The sequence below is a fragment of the Brachionichthys hirsutus genome, chromosome 21, assembly GCF_040956055.1.
Source record: "Brachionichthys hirsutus isolate HB-005 chromosome 21, CSIRO-AGI_Bhir_v1, whole genome shotgun sequence".
Classification (NCBI taxonomy): Eukaryota; Metazoa; Chordata; class Actinopteri; order Lophiiformes; family Brachionichthyidae; genus Brachionichthys; species Brachionichthys hirsutus.
The window spans coordinates 7,184,405-7,206,290 of NC_090917.1; the positions used below are offsets into that span (position 1 = coordinate 7,184,405).

Here is a 21,886-nt window from a genome sequence, read left to right on the forward strand (position 1 = left end):
TCTAGAAGGAAGATCAATTCACCTGTTCCATGAGAGAGAGAGACAAATATGCTGAGACTAAAGCAACATATTTACTGTTAATGGCTATATAAGTGATAATAACATAGAACAAATGAGAGAATCATTTCAGATCCCTATCATGGTGCAAAAAAAGGATCATTTTCTGATATTTGCATTATTAAAGGTGACTCAGCAATGTGGACTTTGCATAGTTTTCACCAAAGGAAATTCTATTCTTCTGTAATATGTGGTTGAAGATTCATGTAAAAACAAGATTGCAAATAATTTCATGAGCATTTTTCTTGCGTAGAAGAAATTAAACAAATCTAATTCGGATGATATAACTGTCTTTACTTTCATGTCAGTTATCGAAGATTGCATCAATGACATCTTTCGAGACATGTGCACATATTGTTTGTGTACAATGTACAATGCGCTATTTGCTCCTGAGTCCTGGCTGCAAATTTGCAGTTGTAGTTTAGATCTTTTTTTTCAATACAAATCAATATTAATATTTGGAAGATCTCAGCAGATGCAAGCCCGGATTGCTACCTGCATTTATTTCATGCTCCATTATTTTCTCTTGCTTTATCATCTATTGCAGCTGCACATGTGTCAGCTTTATTTTATTTATTTTTTTACATTTGCATCTGCACGTCCTTACCCACTGCCACCGGCAGCACCACCATCACTTCGCAGTCAAACAAGCCTTTTCTGCCCGACATTACCTCCATCCAGACTCCGCTGGAAAGGAGGTCGAAATGACGGATGCGAACATGGAAGAGAGACCCAGGGACCGTTTATTTACATCCGAAGAGGCTGTATAAGTTCAGAGGGAAGCCGCTGTGTGCGTCTACCTCCTTACTTTCACCGACCCCCTCCTCCTCCGCTGGTAGAAATTTATAAAGAACAAAAAATTCGACGAGGGAGGGAGGAGGAGGAGGGGGGTTGTTATACGCCGAGGCTGAAATCAAGAGGCGAACCGAGGGAAAGAGGAGTATTTTACGCACAGGACTTTCCCCCTCTTAGTACCCCGTAAGGAGGGGGAAAAGTCGCAATTTTGGAAACGAATAGGAATGAGTTTCTAAAGGCGTGAAAACGTCTGCAATTGTGGATACTTTATATATTTTTATTTCGAAAAAATATGGCCGAGAACGTTCTGGACTCTGGCCCGCCTTCAGCCAAGAGGCCTAAACTCTCCTCTCCGGCACTTTCCGCCTCCGCCAGCGATGGAAATGGTAAGTGTTGTTTTATCATAGCATTTGTGACGACGTCGTTCGTTTGAGTTTTTAATTTCTCGGCAGCTTGTATTTACTTGAAGGGGAAATAATTTGTTTGATTCTGGCTCTGTTTTTGTCGTAGCTCGCTAATGTTAGCCTGCTAGTAGCGAGTGTGTGTCGGACGCGCATAGGAGCTCCCCTGCTAGCTCGCATGCTAACAGCCATTTAACCGGAGGTGGCCTGTTAGCCGCTCGGCTAACACTAAGCTAAAGTGAACGCTGGTCCTCAAGTGACGGTCCCGTGTCTGGTGGCAACTATAGACGGACTGAGCACCAAAGCAAGTTACGATAAAGTTTTTTTTCGTGTGCGTTACATCCATTCCAAATTGACAATCAAACACACAAAACCCATAGTGTGTAATTTGTGTCTTCAGGTTTGTGATGTCTGAAACAATCTGTTGTGTTGCCCCATCATAGCTCGGACCCTTTCCCAGCAAACCCAAGCTAACGTTAGCGTTGGCGGCGTTTGTGAAACCAGAGGCTGCCCGTGATGCTGGGGATAGCCTGGTGGAAGAGCTAAATTTAGGCCCACCGCTCCGACTGATTGTTAAGATGTATTTTGCCTTTGTTGGTGTGTATTTTGTGAATGGCCTGTGACAGCAGTGGCCTGCGCAAAGAACCGCAGCATGGACAACGCCATTCCCACCACTGTGATATTAACCACCGAGTCAAGCTAGTGTGCAGATACCGCTCCAAGCGTAACACACTTTTCAGGATTTTAGTGCTTGATCATTATCCTGAGCATTTTACATGCTAATCACAGTTAGCTCTGTGACTCTCAGCGTCCATTACTAGGGAAAAAACTGTTCAGATGATGCATGCGTCTCCTTAATATGCATCTATGTTATGGATGGGTTGTAATATAAGGGGTGCCATTGAACTGCACTCAAATGTATTGTCCAGGATTGTGACATGCTAATGTTGTGCATGTATTGTTAATACTGATATGTGTTTTTAGAGGATTGACTGTGAATAAATTGTAAAGCACAGCCATAATATCGCCGACTAAGAACACATCATGGGGTGACTTGACTTGAAAGTGATGCTCAACCAGAAATCTGACGTATTTGTGCTTTAGTTCTGTGAAACAGACTCTTAAAACGGTGGTTTTCTGCTGGGTCATAACAAGATATTTAAACTCTTTTGTGATAAATGTTAATTAATAAAAACAACTTGATTCTGTGCTTTTTAGAAAATGTATGTCTAAGCTACTTGGATTTAGACTAGACTGTCTCTGGTGACTTGAATTCATTTTACTGTTGGTTTGATAAAACCGACACCTCATTTATGTAAACCTGCTTTTCAACACGTTGAGCCACTTTACTGGGATTCATCGATTCTCTGAGGGCAGTTCCTGTTGGCGGGTGTACTGTGTTTTCCATATACTATTTTTTGAGTACCCACACACACTCCTTTGGATCACGTCTGGAGTAAGTGGTTGGTCGTGTTATGTTTGATGAAATGTTGCTTTCTCATATGGGAGGGTGTCATAACATAAAAGCGTATTCAAATGTTTTAATGTCAAACACAAAAGTGTATTTTTATTCAGTCATGTTTAAAAAATAAATGAATTAATTATACCGGCTTCACAGAGCTGCGGCCACTTTCCCTTCTGCTTTTCGCTTACTTTGTTGTTCCCCCTCCTAAACATCGTATTTCTTTTCCATTTTAGATTTCAGCTCGCTGTTTGACCTGGAGCATGATCTCCCAGACGAGCTCATCAGCTCTAATGAACCAGGAATGATAAATGGTGGGGACATCAGCCAACTGCACACCACGCTAGGGACGGGACCTGCAGGGCTGGGTCCTGGTGGAGGGGCAGGAGGAATGGGTCTGGGGCTTGGTCCTGGAGGTGTAGGCGCAGGCCAGGATGCGGCTGCCAAACATAAACAGCTGTCTGAGCTTTTACGATCAGGTGCGCCCACGTCGGCTCAACAAGGTCATCAAGGATCCATAAGCAGCCCTGGAGGTCCAAACGTCATAGGGCAACACTTGGCAAACATGAAGGCATCTCCTGGCCAGGGGCCCCCACAGATGATGAGCCAGGGGCCCCAGCAGCATCTCTCTCCTCAGCAACAGGCCAACATTATGCAGCAACAACAGAACGCTGCAGCTGGAATGATGGGTGGCATGAACAGGGCCATGATGGGAACGCAGCAGAAAGGCAGTAATGGACAGCAGCAGTCGGGCATGATCGGGAGCCAAATCATGAATGGCTCCCCCAGGATAGGATTCGGAAATCAAGGGATGAGTGGGAACAGCGGCCTGTTGACTGAGACCTTACAGCAGCAGGGAGCTGGGGGCCAGGCTGCAATGAGAGGCCAGCAACCTGGGGCGATGAGCAAGGTAAGAACGTTCATTTACAGACATGTCGTCCGTTTCATATTGGTAGGGTTTAAGCTACATGGATCAAGATTGTAAATACGAGTTGAATGTTTCAAGTCAAGGGTTCATTCAAGGCTGTTCTTTGTGGACCTCAAACTATCTTCCAGTTAATGACACAAAACAAAACCGTAGCGGTACTCCTACTCTAAAGCTTCACCTTTTCATAGACACAGGGATTACTGTAGTTGAGTTGAGTGCAGGTATGTAATTACCGATTAATTGTAGGTTAAGACCATGTGTTTATGTGTAACACCAATTCACAAATTACATTTAGCGCATTCATTCTCTACTCAGAAAGTTGCGCTGTGGGTCAGTGAATGTGCATGCATGTACATCCGTGAACAATACACGGCAGTTACTCTTGTCTGTGTAATTGCCAGCCCCACAGGAGTGACAATAACACGAGAGGTGATAATGCTGGATAAATGTTTATTATTGTCGTCAAGCAATTCATTAATTCTGATCTGAAATTAATATAATTTCTTTTTTAATCTCACTGAAAAATTGCTGAGAAAAGATGTTAACTTGAGGTATTTTCATTTAAATCCATTGCATTATTGTGGCAGATCAAAATATTAAAAAAGTAGCTTTATAATTCATTTATTGTTTTTAACAGATTTGAACAGATGCAGCCATTTACATTCTGCTAGATTTGCGACTGGTCCTAAGCCCTGCCTGCAACATTTAGTTTTGACCACCAGGGGGAATATTGTTGTGTTTGGTTGTCAATCTCCAAATAATTATATAAAGTGCTGTAAGTTAACGCATCAAAAAACAGTAAGAACAATTTTCTGAGCAATACAGGTTATGAACACTGAACTTGTTGCTTTTCCTCTGCTTCAGATAATTATAAAATAATACGGACGCATCCATCACAGTGCTCCAAGTAAACACATCAAAACTAACATTGTTCGTCATCACAAAAGAAAGTGCTGAATTAACGTCAAGCAATCACTTCCTGGTAACATTCCCGTCCTTTTCCTGAAGGACAGACAAACAAACGGCGAGATCACATGGCCCCCGCCTCGGCGGAGGTAACAATCAGCATTTGATGGGGAAAGCTTCCTTGAAGTATTCTCGGTTATATCCTCTATAAATGCCCTCTGGCATGCGTTTCTTAGGTTGCTCAAATAGACCATTCATTTAAAAGAAGGCCCTGTTTGTTCACAGTTTTATAAAGATCTTGGAGATATAATGAAATTGTTTTAAACTGTCAAACCATAACTGGTCAAAATGTATCTTTTTTTTTTTTTCTCTTAGATGGGCATGATGGGGGGCCCAGGGGGAGCTTTCGTAGGTCCATATGCAGGACAAGGAAATCAAGGTTTGGGAGGTTCAGGGCTGGGCCCTCAGCTCCAAAACAAAGGTCCCATGGCCAACAGTCTGTCCCAGTTCAATGTGGACAAGAAAGCTCAGCCCATGCAAGGAATGGCCACCATGGTAGGGAACGATTACATTAAGATGGAAACGTTACGTATCGATTTAAAGCGATTCCCTCATCTCACACAGCTTGCCTCTCTTCCCACCACGCCGCTACTTTCGTGGTCTGTATTCTGTTTCTTCTAACTTACCCTGCTAGCCTCTCGTCTCAGGTTAAACACCTCCTTCATCTTGTTTTATCTTCTGCCTTTCATCCTGCCCCTACTCCGTGTTACCTTTTACCCTGGTTTCCATATTCTACATTTATTTACTATGATTGTCTCTCATCAACATAATTTCTTCTCCCCCCCCCCCCCCCCCCCCCCTTACAAGGCCTCCCAGCAGTTGCAAACAGGTGTGGGTGGTCCCTCCGGTGCACCTGTTGGAGGAGGCCCCGGGATGGGTAGTCCTGGTACCCAGGTTTCTGCGGCAACTGCTGCAGCTGGAGCGCCACCCACAGCCGACCCGGAGAAGCGTAAGCTCATCCAACAGCAACTGGTCCTCCTGCTTCATGCACACAAGTGCCAGCGGCGGGAGCAGGCCAACGGAGAAGTCCGGCAGTGCAACCTGCCTCACTGCCGGACGATGAAGAACGTCCTCAACCACATGACTCACTGCCAGGCTGGCAAGTCCTGCCAGGGTGAGTAGAAGGAACTCGTCAGTGACGCCCCAGTCCCCTCTGGACAGTCATGTGTTTGAGAGCTTTAACTAGAATCAGTGATATCAATTATTGTGTCTTTTTTTAAGTAATCATTTTGCAAAGACCGATTAGCTATACGAAAATAGTATTGCTATAATGAATTGTTTTTTGTGTGATAGAATAATGTCAGTATTAGTTTAGCTTATTTGTTTGTCGTGTTGATTTAGCTGATATTTTAGGATAGAGGTAGGCATTTAAACTTTTTTCTTTGTCCCTCTTTGCTTTGTTCTTCTTCTTCCACTCCTTTACATACATCTGTGGTGCCCAAATCATCCTGTTTTTGTGCCCCTTTTCGTCTTCAGTTGCTCACTGTGCATCATCGAGGCAGATCATCTCCCATTGGAAGAACTGCACGAGACACGACTGTCCTGTCTGCCTGCCTTTGAAGAATGCTGGGGACAAGAGGAACCCGCAGTGTGAGTGTCTGTATCTGACCAAAGAGCACTTCTCTTATTCGTTCATGTTTAAACATCAGTTGATCATGCCGTGTTAATACATCGCCGTGGATTTTACTTGTTTTTTCTGAGTTTGCAAAGTGGAAATCAGTGAATTACATACTCGTATGTATTTTTAATCTTCTCTGTCCTTGTTTCGTCACAGCTCTACTTGCAGCCACTGTAGGTCTGGGCAGCACTCTTGGGGCAGTACCTGGTGGCCAACCATGCGCTCCCAACCTCAACCAACCCAACCAAATTGACCCCAGCTCAATAGAAAGAGCCTACGCAGCCCTCGGCCTCACCTACCAGGGCAACCAGATCCAGCCTCAGACTGCCCAGCCTAATATGTCAAACCAAGGCCTTCAAGGACAGACTGGTGTGAGACCTTTGAACCCAATGGGTGAGATTGGTTGCTTGCTCACTTGCTTCACACAGGTGTTTTTCTTGTAAGTGAAATATTATGCTTTAGAAGCTTCAACTTTTTTTAAAAATTCCCAGATTGAATTCAAGCCAAAGTAGGTTTTGACATGTTTTAATAAAGGAACCCTGTAGATTTTCTTTGCTTCTGATGCATTGATTCGTCCGAGAGCAAGAGGTGTTTTATTGCGTTCTTAGTTGGATGGAATGCAAACTTAAAGTGTTCTGCCTTTTCCTTTTGTAGGTGCAAATCCTATGGGAGTCAATGGAGGTGTGGGAGCTCCCACTCAGAGCCAACAGGCCAACCTGCTGCAGGATACCATGATGCATCTCAATGTGAACAGCCAAGGGTAAGGAGCACAATCACGGTACCATGCTTTGATTGAAGTGCCCGTCTCGGCTATAGTCTTTCAGTGAATGAACGAGAAGATTATCATTGTTACATTTAAGCCGTATCTGTTCCAGCCTGATGAATGATTCCAGTGGAGTTGGTGCCATGCCCACAGCAGGCCCTCCCTCAACGACGGGTATGAGGAAAAACTGGCATGAGGACATCACGCAGGACCTACGAAACCACTTGGTACACAAACTGTAAGTATTAAAGAATCACTTTTCACTCTTCGTTTACACCGCATGCATGTGCTGTTATTGGCATACTTTATTTAGCCGTATTAGTTCACTACCTGTAATATAATCACAATGTGGCAGTCGGACGATGCAAAAGACGGGGTGGAGTGGAGAACATTGATCTGCTGTGGCGACCCCTCACGGGACAAGCCGAAGGTCCAGTAGTAGATGGTTATGGCCATACAGACTTTAAAGCTCTGAGGACTAAAGTTAACTGGGAACACAAGAAAAAGCTTGACAACATTTTGCTTTTCATTTTATCTCTTTGATGCTCACGCTTTACCTAAAAGTCCAGTTGACTTTATTCAACACAGGTTTCAACTATGGGTGATTGAGAATGTGCAGAGACAGAGTTGATTGCGCTACAACACAGGAAGTTGATCAGAAACGCTCTCAAGGCGACTATGATTGCTTTAAAGATGCCACATCTCAAAAGTACAGGAGTTAACAGATACTTAATATCTTTTTATCTACCTTAAAAAAAACAATCTTCCTTTGTTCTTTCACTACAGTGTTCAAGCCATTTTTCCAACTCCAGATCCTGCGGCCCTCAAAGACCGTCGAATGGAAAACCTTGTAGCCTATGCCAGAAAAGTTGAAGGAGACATGTACGAGTCAGCCAACACGAGAGTAAGTCTCCTTTAGCTTACTGCTTTCCTCTGAGGATGTGGAGGAGCCATTGGGAAGTCTGCGTGTCTTTTTGTTACTGTGAAATTGATTGATAAATTACTTAAATGTTACTCCATTTCTCTTGCCCTGTTGCACATCTTCTTTTCTTCAGTTCTAAAAAGTTAACTTTAATTTCAGTAATGAACATTCTCCCTTCTTTTTCTGTAGGCTGAGTACTATCACCTGTTAGCAGAGAAGATCTATAAGATCCAGAAGGAGCTGGAGGAGAAGAGGAGAACCCGACTCCAGAAACAGGGCTTGGGCCTCGGTCCTGCAGGCATTGTTCAGCCCCCCGCTGGACTGCCTCCAAGTGAGTGGACATGCAGCAAATCTCGGCTCGCTTGAACTTATCTTCCTCTGTGCTGCTGTCGTTCATGTGAATGACAATTTAATTTAATGCAATACCTTTTAGGGTCATATTGGATCCGTCACCCACATATTTATATTTAAATTAAGGAATAAATGAGAGACAAACTTGGGAGGCCCATAAATAATTTAAGTATCTTGGTTTTAATGTGCTTTCTTTCATCTGCTGCATGTTTCCAGTCTGTTTGGAACAATGCATAGCTACAGTACAAAGAAAAGCTTAATAAGTTAACAAAAATTCTATAGCTATCACTTCGAACCATTTTCAGGTTCCTGTTCCTAAATCTAAAATGCAAATCAGCGTAAATAAAGTCATACCGGATCGGCCGAGGCCCGGGTTAAGAACGCTGCTGGAAATTGGATTACCGTGGGTCAAAGACCGAGACGACGACGAGGAAGAGGAGGAAGACTGGTGCATCAGCAACGAGAGAAGGAGTGGAAGAGTTTAGGACTGAGAGTAGGGACTTTGGATGTTGGGACAATGATGGGAAAAGCTAGAGAGCTGGTGGACATGATGATGAGGAGAAAGGTTGATGTGTTGTTGTGTGTCCAGGAGACCAAGTAAGGACGCAAGGCTGGAAGCTTAGGAGCAGGATTCAAGTTGTTTTATAAAGAGGGATGGAAAGAGGGATGGAGGAGGGGTTATCTTGAAGGAAGAGTTGGTGCAGAGTGTTCTAGAGGAGAATCGAGTGTTGGATAGACTGATGAGTTTGAAGCTGGAGAGTGAGGGTGTCTTGTTGAATGTTGTTAGTGGGTACGCTCCACAGTAGGATGTGAGTTAGAGGAGAAGGAGAGGTTTTTACGAGGTACGAACTGCATGTCATCGTTGTATCTGCAGCCACATAAGCCCAAACATCACTGAAGGTTCCTAAGAGTATGCACAAAGCATCCAGCACGTCCTCGGATCCTCTCTCCTGCACACCGACAGTGCTTGATTCTCTCGTGTGTTTTCACAGATGGACCCCTCCCTGAACCATCAATGGTGCGACCAACTGGACCAAATCAAATGATCAACAGGATGCAAGGCCCAGGTAAATAATCAGAAGGAACCACAATGAATATTTCTAAGGAATTGTGTCGTAGAAGGACCACAAGTCAGTCCAAATGTCACTCAACAATGGGGACTAGCATGTTTTACCCTACTGCTTAAATCAATACATCCTCACTGCTGCATGTGAGCGGACCTTATTTAAGAATAGTTCTGTTCAACAAGATGTATAATGTGTGATTTGGATAATACAAATTGCATCTTTTGTAATAAAAGTCTCTGTTTTGTCAGGTATGAATCAGTTCAATCAAATGGGGATGCAGTCTGTGGGCCAGAGGTCCACTCCGCCTCTTGCTGTGGGAGCTCCTGGCAACCAGGTGAGTGCCGTACCGAACTCGGTGCGTTAGAGCCGTCCGGTCGTGGGAATCGGCCCTCGGTTTTGGTTTCAGTTTGGTTAATTCTTAAAGAGTTGAGCCTCGGTTTCGGTTTTATTGAATAATACATTTGTAAATGACTCACGAACGTGTAACAACAAATTGTTACATAACAAACAACAGAATATATTTAACAAAAAATGTAATGAACAAAAGTGATTTAGCCTTAGTTTGGCAGAAACAAAAAATATCTGAAACATAATATCGATCTGTAATGATTCTAATCTAGTCTGAACCCTGTTAGATTGCTTGCCACGCCGGGCTACTTTGCTTAGAGTTCTTATCTAGGGGGGCACCGATTGCAATTTTCTGGCCGATGGCCGATCTTTAGAAAGCCTGACCTGCCGATTCTGATTTTGTCCGATACAAAACAACCTAAACCACCAATAAGGGGTCCTGAGTTTTAGGTTTTTTTTCTTGTAGTGCAGAAAGAAAAAATACTCAAAGATATTCTACAGAAAATAGTGCAGCAGGTGTAACATTTTCACAAGTCCACGGGTAGCAAGAATTACCATGGCACAGGTCATTGTTCTCACACTTATTGGAGTCGCTGGTACATCAGTGGCAGGTGTTTTTTTTTTTTTTTTTTTTTTTTGATGAACAAAAGCGTTTCTGCTTACTCACCAGACGGGCGACGTCTTTTCTCATCGACTCCATGTCGAGCCAAGCTAAACAGGCGCTCGCTTTCAATGCAGCGGGGGGGCGGAGAGAAAGGCTCTGGCAAGTAGGCGGGCCTGTCGGTGATCTCATGGCAGAGCAGAAGGGGGCAGTGGCTGAATTTAGCGCTTTGCGGAGGTAGATAAGATCGGTTTCATATGTAGTAATCGGCCGATCCCGCAAAATTAAGGAACTCCCTATTCTACCCCTCCCTATTCTCATGGCCGTGTTATTGTTGACAACGGAAACCGAAAGTACGGTTATTTGTTTACATGCTCGGTCGTGACTCGGTTTTTTAGGACATCCGGGACCGGGTTGGTTTTTCGGTTATCCGGACAGCTCTACCGTGTATTAAAAAGTTTAGTTTTTTAGAATGCCTATAAACACAATTAAGAATCGTAATGAGTCTTTTTATACACTTAAAGACTTATTGGGAAATGAAATAGAATTCAAATGTGTGTGTATATCTCTAGATGGGAATGGTTGGATCCAGGATGGGGCAGCCCACTATCAATCAGTTTCAGACACAGTATCTGGCCCAGGGACAGTTTTCTGGCCCAGGAGTTGGATCAGCTCAGCCTGGGATGGTCCAGCCCGGCGCAAAGGCAGGCATGGCACAGGTAAGCTGGCAATAAGGCCGTTTTCGTGCTCGCCAATGGCATTCTTGATTAGCCTTTTATAACCAGTGTTTGGAAAATAAATTGTCGATGTTTGAAAGTGCAGGTGCCAATGAGGCAGTGATATCCACTCATTTAAATAAGTAGGGACCTTATTTTTTATTTTTTATTTTAAACAACTACTATAAAAGTGTTGCACATAAAAGTATCTGCAAATTATGAATTGGCAATTTTGGCAGTGTTGATGATACATGTTCAATATTCTTGTAGAAGTATACCTTTAGTGCTGATCACCCTCGTGTCACAACGCTCTTCATCCTCATCCTCTTCTACCCTAAGATGCAGATGGGCACACCTCCCTCTCTTCCAGTTGCTAGTCCTCTAGCACAGGGAGGTTCATCCGCTGGACCCGGTAGCATCTCTGCTGTGGGGCCCATGGGTCCTCAGAATGTGGGTGGCGGAGGCCCCAACTCTGCCGTGGGGGCACCGGCATCCTCAATGACTCAATCGATCACAAATCAGCAACCCAACTCCATCTCGCATTTAACGGCAATGCGCGGCAGCTCGCCTTCTCCTGTTCACAGCCGGTCTCCTACTCCTCACCAAACACCCCCCAGAATGCCTGGGTCGCAGACCCCACAGCCCAACACCCCGAACCCACCTCAGCTGGCTCCGCCTTCAGCCCCCCAGCTAGTCCAGGGCCCCAGCTCCAACAAGTCCCTTCAACACCAACACATGGGCCCGGCTGGATCGACGACGCCATCTCACCCTGGACTGACCTCCAGTTCAACGGCACACAATATTCAGCTGCCACGCACTCCGGTCAGCAGGATTTAACTTTATACACACTTTGACATGTTAACCACGTCACCATATTCTATTTATTTCATTCATTCACTAATTCCAGTTACCCGAATCTGTTTCTGTGTCGCCCCGCTAGCTGTCGCAAAAGGGTTCGTTTCCAGCGGACAGTCAGGCCCTGACTCCAGCCTCTGTCAGCAGCTTGGATGCTTCCTCCCAGCAGCCACAGTCGAACACTTCTGCTACCAACCACGAACTTAAGATGGAGATAAAGCAGCAGGATGAAGAGGAGGAGAGTGACCCGGGCAGCTGCTCCAAAGGAGGGAAGCTCAGCCACCTCCAAATGGAGGAAAAACCTGTGAAATCAGAGGTGAAAAAGGAGGACTGCTCTGGTGAAGGAGGTAAGGGGCTTCACATGGATACCTCATCAACAGCGCAGACTGCTGTCCTGAAGACGGAAGACATTAAGCCAGAAGTAAAGAAGGAGGTGAAAGAGGAAGAGGAGGCTTCTGAGATTACACCGCAGACCCCAGTGAAAAAGAAGCGTAAGGAATTTTTCAATAAATGTTTTCTATGAGATCCAAAGGAGGAAGTGAAGCAAGATTTTCTCGATTATTTCCTTCCATTTTCCTCATTCCTCTTTATTTATTCTCAGTCTTCAAGCCGGAGGAGCTTCGTCAGGCCCTGATGCCGACACTTGAATCTCTCTACAGACAAGATCCAGAGTCTCTCCCTTTTCGGATGCCTGTAGACCCGCAGCAGCTGTGCATACCTGTATGTATCCCTGCTCATGCTGGGATGTGTGTGTGCCTTGTTGAAAACTGTCGGTGTCCGCCATAGCTCTAATTGTATTTATCTTGTCATTGAAACTGCTGAAGAACATACCATCATAAGTCTTTTGTGTAGTTCCCTCAAGTTTTCAGAACGTCTCTTGACTGTCTATTTGTGGTCTATTTACATGGATCAATGTTAATGTATGCTCATTGTCCACTTGCAGGACTACTTTGAGATTGTGAAGAACCCGATGGACCTTTCCACTATTAAGCGAAAGTTGGACACAGGTTTGTACATGATGCGTCAACTGTTGATCACACAGCTGGAGATTTTATTTACCACTATAAACCTATTTATTCGAAGGATCAAACTGTAGATGGATTTGTTGAAATTAAAGTTAAAAAGTGGCTATTTAAATAAAAAAAAATTGTTGGTGACATTTTCAATTGGCTTCAATTCTTACCTTACATTATATCCTCCAATGAGCAGGAGCTAACGTAGCATTGCCAGTTTCTCCCTTGTGCCGGTCTCAAGCCCGGGTAAATGCAGAGAGACACGGGACAAGACGAAAGTACAGTAGTAGTAGAGGTATTTCTGTTACGTTTAGAAGGTTCTTGTATCATCCTGTGCTTTGTGTTTTGGTTATAGGTCAGTACCAGGATCCCTGGCAGTATGTGGATGACATCTGGCTGATGTTCAACAATGCCTGGCTCTACAACCGCAAGACATCCAGAGTCTACAAGTTCTGCTCCAAGCTGGCTGAGGTTTTTGAACAGGAGATTGATCCCGTCATGCAGAGCCTTGGCTACTGTTGTGGGAGGAAGGTGAGATGGTGTTACTTTAATAAGTAAATGAGCTGGACTGGAAATTCATTTTGACAAGTTATTATAAAGGTCGGCGAAGGAGGTTTGAAATAATTATTCCCACGGGAAAGGAGAAATGTTAGATGGTGTTAATGAGGTTTTCGATTCAATACATTTTTATTTCTGTAGCGGCAGATCATAACAGAAAGTTATCTCAAGGCACTTGACATGAGTAGCAGGGAAAGACAGAACCCAACTTGACCCACAAGAGCAAGCACTTTAACAGAATCTAAGACTCATAGTGGGCGGCCGGCTGTCTCGACCGGTTGGGTTGTGAACGAGAGAAAGAGGTCGACAGACGGAGACAAGGAGTGGGAGACATGGAGACAAGGAGACAAGGACATGTAGGAGGAGCGTGATAGAGAGACACAGAGAACAGGAGTAGACAAAAACATAATGAAGGCCAGACTTCGATGGTTTGGACATGTCCAGAGGACAGGAGAAGGATGTTGAGGCAGGTGAAGATACATGGACGTAGGGAGGGAGGACATGAGAGTGACTGGCGTCGAGGGGGACGATGCAAGGGGCAGGGTGAAGTGGAGAACGTTGGTTTGCTGTGGTGGCCCCTCACGGGACAAGATGAAAGTACAGTAGTAGTAGTTTCAGGTCTGGTCTTGTCTGTTAACCCCTGATTAGCTGCAGCACGTATCTCAAAGGTTTCATTGCTGATGATCAGTTGACTGTATGTTCTGTTTTGTTTCCGTCCATCAGCTGGAGTTTTCTCCTCAGACACTGTGCTGCTATGGAAAGCAGCTGTGCACTATTCCCCGTGATGCTGCTTACTTCAGCTACCAGAACAGGTAGGAGGAAGGGACATGTTTATCTCATAAATTGTGACGCAAAGATGAGACGGATGGTCGGGTCAGAAGATTACTAATGGAAAAGTATAGATAAAGGTGGCCCGTTAAAGTCAACTCTGGATTCTACCTCATTCTTTTGTTCTAAACATTTAGACACGCTTCATGGCTCCTCTTTCTAATACCTTCACTTGGCATTTTAACCATGCACCTCTAAACCCATCCTCTCACCCACTCGAATCATGACTGGCCGTTGCGCTGCCTCCTACCTCTCTCTTGCTCCACTACATTGCCCATGTCCTGTACCAATTGGTGACCACCCTCCCGTGCGCTGTCTGTGATTGGCTGTGCTGTGGGGGGACGGTGTCGTTCATCGAAATGTGCACTTGTCGCTGACAGGTACCACTTCTGCGAGAAGTGTTTCAACGAGATCCAGGGGGAGACGGTTTCCCTGGGAGATGACCCCACACAACCCCAGACGTGAGCATGACATCATTTAATAAGATGATTTCATCTAAGAGAAATATGGCGTGTACTTGAAAATGAATTACCCTGATATTCATTTTCTTAAATTAACTACTACGTAGTACTGTTAATATCAGATATACGTTTCCTATCTACTTAATTGACGTAATTTAGCTTTAATACTATTAAAACACGATTACATGTTTTATTGATGTATTTATTTTTCCAATTTCTTTGTTATTCCGCCCTTTTTATTTTCTATATTAATCTCAGATCAATTAACAAGGATCAGTTTGAGAAGAAGAAGAATGACACACTGGACCCTGAACTGTAAGTTACTCACTAAATATCAAATCTCATAATGTTTGTTTGTGGAACTAATTTTTTTTTTCTTCCTCTGTCCTGCCCAGGCTTGTTGAATGCATGGACTGTGGGCGCCGGATGCATCAGATTTGCGTCTTGCACAACGGCACAATCTGGCCATCAGGGTGAGCAGCGGCTCCTGTTTCGAGTTGTTTTCAACATTCACTTGATAAACAATTCTAAATAAACATTACACTCTTTTTCAGTTTTATCTGTGACGCCTGCTTAAAGAAGGCAAATAAGGCAAGGAAAGAGAACAAGTACTCTGCTAAAAGTAAGTGGCAAAGATTCTTGTGTTTTGTTCCCATTGTATGTTCTGTAATATACTTCTTTCATACAGGAAAGTAGAGTACTAAATATTCATTTAGCCCTAATTGGACCTTTCTGCATGAGACTGTATACCAGGGGTGCACACACATTTCCAGCATGCGAGCTACTTGGTAAATGACCGAGTCAAAATGATCTCCCTACTGTTTAATTACAAAACATATTTATTCATTAATATATTAAGAATTCTTTATGTACAATATACTGTATGTTCGTGTAACTTGCATAACTGCATGAACCCACAATGCACAGTGCAACTCTGTGCATTGGGGTCCACATTTCCCTTGTTTGGAGTATCGATGGCAGACTGGCAGATTAGGCAAATGCATTTTGAAAATGACATGGTGATAATAACAGTCCGCCTCCAACTCCGTAGGGAGGACGGATGAGAGGCTGACGTCTACTTTTTTTAATGCCATCCGATCTACCCATCCTACCTTTGCGATCGACTTGTTGGGCAACCCTGCTATATACCGAATCAAGAGTCTGATCTGAAACGGTAGTTTCAGATGCATCACTGTTTAACTCGGAAATTATAAACAATTCTAGTTTTTCTCTGCTCTCTTAATTACTTTATCCGTCTGTGTCACAAATACACCATACATATTTGAATTTATTTTCCTCCCTTAAATTAACTGAAATGTTAACATGTCGTCTGGCTCTCACCACACAGGGCTACCGCAGACGAAGCTGGGCTATTACCTGGAGACCAGAGTGAATGACTTTCTGAAGCGTCAGAGCCACCCAGAATCCGGGGAAGTCACCATTCGCATCGTTCACGTCTCTGACAAAGTGGTGGAGGTCAAACCAGGCATGAAGTCCAGGTATAAGAACAAGACAGACCGTCTCACTTGATCATGAACAAATCTTTGTCTTCTCGTCCCAGTCGAGGTGTCTGACTTGCATGAATTTATTTGTAAACATGAGCCCAGCAATAAATAGAACATGTGTGTTCTCGATTTGACATGATTGAAATCAAGGTAGAACGCGGTTACATTTTAAACAGTTTTTTTTTTAATCTATCTGAAAATGTCATCACAATTAACCAATATTTGATTAATGTTGGGCATCTTTTAGGTTTCATTATTATGTAGTCGGTTTTAGTCTCATGTCTTTTTTCCCTACAGATTTGTGGACAGCGGAGAGATGTCCGAGTCTTTCCCTTACAGGACAAAAGCCCTTTTTGCTTTTGAGGACATTGATGGTGCAGAAGTTTGCTTTTTCGGTATGCATGTTCAAGAGTACGGATCCGACTGCCCTCAGCCCAACCAGAGGTGAGGACATCGCCCGGTCAGGAACAATATTATACCAAAGTACTTTTGTGATATTGTTGTTTTACCCACACAGACGAGTGTATATCTCCTACCTGGACAGTGTCCATTTCTTCAGGCCTCGCTGTCTAAGGACAGCAGTCTACCACGAGGTCCTCATCGGCTACTTGGAGTATGTCAAGAGGTTGGGGTACGTGTTGCTGCCCAAGGAAACATTTTGTCATGGCGCCCCCTTTACTGTCTTTTAATCCCGATTTGTCGCATCAAATCTCTTTTGGTATTCTGTAGATGATTTGTTCTTATGTTGTACTGTCTGCTGTGTCTTCTGCAGCTACACGACCGGCCACATCTGGGCCTGCCCACCCAGTGAAGGCGATGACTACATCTTCCACTGTCACCCTGCAGATCAGAAGATTCCAAAGCCCAAACGCCTCCAGGAGTGGTACAAGAAGATGTTAGATAAAGCCGTAGCGGAGCGAATAGTGCACGACTATAAGGTAGCTACCGTAATCCAATTATTTCATGTCTAAACATTTTTGTGTGTGTTAATAGCACAACCATCAAGATACTTACATCAGTACTTATGTAATGGCATCGCTGGAAGTAAAGACTGATGTGGGCGCTGGACATGCAACATATTCACTTTACTTTGATTTGACTCCAAAAGGATATCTTCAAGCAGGCAACAGAGGATCGTTTGACCAGTGCCAAAGAGTTGCCTTATTTTGAGGGTGACTTCTGGCCCAATGTGCTGGAGGAAAGCATCAAAGAGCTCGAGCAGGAGGAGGAGGAGAGGAAAAGGGAGGAAAACAGCACCTCCAATGAGAGCATCGATGTAAGCACGCTATGATCTGTCTAAATGTCTCCGAGAAAGTCTGTCTTTGTTTTGCTCCTTGGCCAGTGGTGGAAAATCAAATTTGCATCGTACAGAAGCGTCTCAGTCAAATGATGACTGACCCCCATCGTCTTTGTTTTGAAGGACACAAAAGGTGACAGCAAAAACGCCAAGAAGAAGAACAACAAGAAGACGAGTAAGAACAAAAGCAGCCTGAGCCGAGCCAATAAGAAGAAGCCGGGCATGCCTAATGTGTCCAATGACCTTTCACAGAAACTCTACGCCACAATGGAAAAACACAAAGAGGTAAGGGGAAAACCAAATTCTGCCTTGTTGATATGTTTCCAGATGAGCTGCATTTGATCACTCCTAAGCATCTTCCCGAGTGACTTCAGCACGTTTCATCCGTTTCCTCCTCTCTCACCTGCCCCAGGTGTTCTTTGTGATCCGGCTCATTGCAGGCCCCATGGCAAACGCCTTGCCCGCTATCGTAGACCCCGATCCCCTGATGGCGTGTGACCTCATGGATGGCCGCGACGCTTTCCTGACACTGGCCCGGGACAAACACTTGGAATTCAGCTCGCTGAGGAGGTCCAAGTGGAGCTCCATGTGCATGCTGGTGGAGTTGCACAACCAAAGCCAGGACCGCTTTGTTTACACGTGCAATGAGTGCAAGCACCACGTGGAGACTCGCTTCCACTGCACTGTCTGCGAGGTGAGTTGGAGAAAGGTTGTTTTTACCGGCCCGGCGTGTCGTGAGACGATGGTCAAACTGAAAAAGGTCACTTTTAAAAGCTGCTTCTGATCGCTTTCATCCCGTTTATCCCTCAGGACTACGACCTCTGCATCACATGCTACAACATTAAGCGCCACGAGCACAAGATGGAGAAGCTGGGGCTTGGCTTGGATGACGAGAGCAGCAACCAGGCCGCTGCGACCACGCAGAGCCCGGGCGACTCTCGCCGCCTCAGCATTCAGCGCTGCATCCAGTCCCTCGTCCACGCCTGCCAGTGTCGAAATGCAAACTGCTCTCTGCCGTCCTGCCAGAAGATGAAGCGCGTCGTCCAGCACACCAAGAGCTGCAAGAGGAAAACGAACGGGGGCTGCCCGATTTGCAAACAGCTCATCGCGTTGTGCTGCTACCACGCTAAGCACTGTCAGGAGAAGAAATGCCCCGTCCCGTTCTGTCTGAATATCAAGCACAAGCTTCGCCATCAGCAGCTGCAGCACCGGCTGCAGCAGGCCCAGATGCTGCGGAGGAGGATGGCCAGCATGCAGCGAGTGGGCCAGGCCACCCCCGGAGGGACCCCTGGGGGCAGTGGTCTCCCCTCCCCAGGTGCCCCCGGTCCTGAAACGCCTACGCCGGTGGGTGCACAGCCTCCCACGCCACAGGCACCCGCCCAGGGGAACATGCCTGGACTCGCTCAGCAGCAGGGAGTCGGGATGGGTGGGGTAGGAGGAATGGGAACGCCGGTACAACAGCAGCAAGGCGGCTCCATGCTCCCTCAGCACCTCAACGCACATCTCCATCAGTTTCAGCAAGCGGGCGGTGGAGGGGGCGTCATGAATTCTCCTCAGCAGCAGATGGCGCCGCAGCTTCAGCAGCAGCACGCTGGCGGCCTGCCCCCCTACAACCCCAGACCGCCCGGCGCCTCTCCTCTTCACGGCTCTCTCGGGAAACCTGGATTGGGTCCGGCCACCCCCCCCCAGCAGCAGCAGCAACCCGGCCAGGGGCCGATGTCCGCTCAAAGCCAGCAGCAAGGGCCGCCTCTGGCTGCGGTCGAGACGGCGCTAAAGATCCAGCGGCTCGCAGAAACGCAGAGACAAATGGCTCAGGCCCAAGTTCAGATACGCGGATTGGGCCAGGGGGGCATGATACCCCCGCACCCTCACCATCAGAACGCCCAGGTCCAAATGGGCATGACCCACATTGGGGCCCAGGGCATGTCCCCGCAGGCTCAGGGAGTTGTGGGTAGGACTATGCTCGACCCGCAGCAGCAAGGAATGCTTGCAGGGATGCAGCAAGACGGTCCTCAGTCGCAGTTACCGCCTCAAGTTCAGCAGCAGCTCCAGCAAGGGGGTGGGGGGGGGCAACTTCAGTCGGCAAACCAGCAGTGGGGCGCTGGGGGGCCAGTCATGAGCCCTCAACAAAGACAAGCTATGATGGCTCACATGGCGCCGCAGCAGCAGCCGGCGGTTGCTCAGCAACAGCCGATGAATCAGCAGCAACCGCAACCGGGAAGCCGTGGACTGATGGTAATGAGCGCGTCCGGGGGGGCGACGGGGATACCCCCTTCAATGGCCGGGGCAGTTGCATCAGGAAACCTGCCCCAGGCGGCACTCCAGGATCTCCTGAGAACGCTGCGCTCCCCGACCTCTCCCCATCAGCAGCAGCAAGTCCTCAACATCCTCCGGTCCAACCCGACCCTGATGGCTGCTTTCATTAGACAGAGGGCAGCTCGGTATCAAGGTGTTCAGGGGGGGCCCGGGGGAGGGGGCCCACCACAAGGGGGCCCCGGAGGCGCACGGTTTCAAGGGCCTACTGGAGTGCTGCCTGCCGTCGGAGGGCCTGGGGGTAACCAGCTCGCTAACATGGATGGACAACAGCAGGTTAACGCTAACCAGCCGGGGATGAGCCTGGCTCAGGGGGGGGGCGGTGCAGGTAGCGCCCCCACCATGGCCCAGCTGCAGCAGCTCCAGCAGCTCCAGCAGCAGCAGCAGCAGCGCCCGATGCTGCCTGCTAATCTGCAGCAACAGCAAATGGCTGCACTGCAGCAGCAGCAGGGGGCGATGCAAGCAGGCCAGCAAGCCAGCATGACCAACATGACCCCCCAGTTCAGAGAACTGCTGATGAGAAGGCATCTGCAGCAGCAGCAGCAGCAGCAGCAGCAGCTTGGAAACCACGGGCAGTTCCAGCAGCAGCAAGGCCAGCCAGGCTTCATGCAGCCTGGCCAGGGACAACCGGGGATGCCCCCCTCCTCTCAACCTCAACCTCAGGGTGGAGCTGTGGGGGGGCCCCAGCAGCAGCAAGGAGGGTCACAGGGTGGATCCGGACAGCAAGGCTACCCCAATTCCATGTCTCAGGTTGCTGCCGCGCTCCAGCAAAGGCTCCAGCATCAGATGCAGCAACAGCAGAACGCAGCGGGAGGAAGTCAGGGGCCAGACGGGGGCCCTGCACCTGGGGGAGGGGGCGGCGGGCCCCCACTGCCACAGACTTCCCAGGGCATGCTTCACCAGAATATCCACCAGAGGCTCCTGCAGCAGCAGCAGCAGCAGCACCTTGGTGGGGGCTCTCCAGCCCAGCACAGCAGTCCCCTAAGCCCCCAACAGCAAATGTCTCAGTCCCCCCATCTCCAAGGACAAGGAGGGCTGGGTCCAGCGGGGTCCCTCAGCAGTCAGGTCCGGTCGCCTCAGCCCCCCCCAAGGCCGCAGTCACAGCCCCCCCGCTCGAGCCCATCCCCGCGCATGCAGCCCACTCAGACGCAACCCTCGCCGCATCGCATCTCCCCACAGACCCAAGCCGCCCCGCCCCACCCAGCCCATCTAAATCAGCATCACCCCAGTATGGCGCCGCCCCCCCAGCCCCCACAACAACCCCAGCAACCAGTGTTAGCTCAGCAGCAGCCGGGGAGTTCTGGAGACCCGGGTCAGTTCAGCTCGGACCAGAACTCCATCATGTCCCAGCTGAGTGGGATGGCGGGAATGCACGGCGGGCAGGGGGGGCAGGGGGGGCAGTCGGACATGTTGGGTGGGAATAACAGCAGCAGCAGCAACAACCAGGAGCTGGGAACAAATATGAACCACAACAGCTTAGACCTTATGTAGCCTTGACTCTGATGAACTGCACCAAATCACAAACTGCCATAGAAAGAAAGGGGCGGGACTACAGCGTTGGGGTTTTTAGAAGTTTTTATTTTTTATTTAAATATTTTTGTGCTGTATAAATAAGAACTGAAGCTTCCTATGGGAGATGAAAGACTAAATCTAAATCAATGAATGAATAAATTAAAAACAATGGTAAGTTATTGCTGTAAGAAAAGAAATTGTTCAGAAAATATGTCTCATTTTTTGACAATTGTGTACAAATGGTGGGGGGGGGGCAGTGTTTTCAAGTTGAAGATATTTCTTCCTTAGTCTTCTACGACGATATTTTTGGGGACTGAGAGTTTTGCCTTTTTATGAATATTTTTAAATGTGGTTTAAAAATGAAAGTGAGTTGACACGTAACTGTGTTCCCTTTATATTGTTTTATTTCCTACTGAAATATCCAGTCATAATTGTATCTATTTTGCAGAAAAAACATTTTACGTCAAAATGTATAACCCCCCCCCCTCCCCTCAGTGGACCGTAAAATGAACATCAACATATCCTCTGTGACAGAAGTTTTCTTCTGGA

General features: G+C 46.8%; 1 protein-coding gene across 1 annotated transcript; it reads left to right on the forward strand.

Annotated features, from left to right (window-relative positions):
• The first annotated feature begins 1,144 nt into the window (after positions 1-1,144).
• On the forward strand, positions 1,145-21,316 carry ep300a (E1A binding protein p300 a). The gene is made up of 32 exons (XM_068754199.1): positions 1,145-1,238; positions 2,952-3,625; positions 4,925-5,104; positions 5,417-5,723; positions 6,086-6,205; positions 6,384-6,620; positions 6,882-6,987; positions 7,103-7,228; positions 7,777-7,894; positions 8,102-8,243; positions 9,256-9,330; positions 9,579-9,664; positions 10,852-10,998; positions 11,335-11,817; positions 11,936-12,341; positions 12,452-12,570; positions 12,794-12,857; positions 13,219-13,394; positions 14,145-14,233; positions 14,630-14,710; positions 14,969-15,025; positions 15,106-15,183; positions 15,265-15,332; positions 16,059-16,209; positions 16,513-16,659; positions 16,733-16,846; positions 16,988-17,153; positions 17,324-17,491; positions 17,636-17,797; positions 17,925-18,206; positions 18,323-20,038; positions 20,075-21,316. The coding sequence occupies exons 1-32, from the start codon at positions 1,145-1,147 to the stop codon at positions 21,314-21,316; spliced, it is 8,181 nt and encodes a 2,726-aa protein (XP_068610300.1).
• The last annotated feature ends 570 nt before the right edge of the window (positions 21,317-21,886 follow it).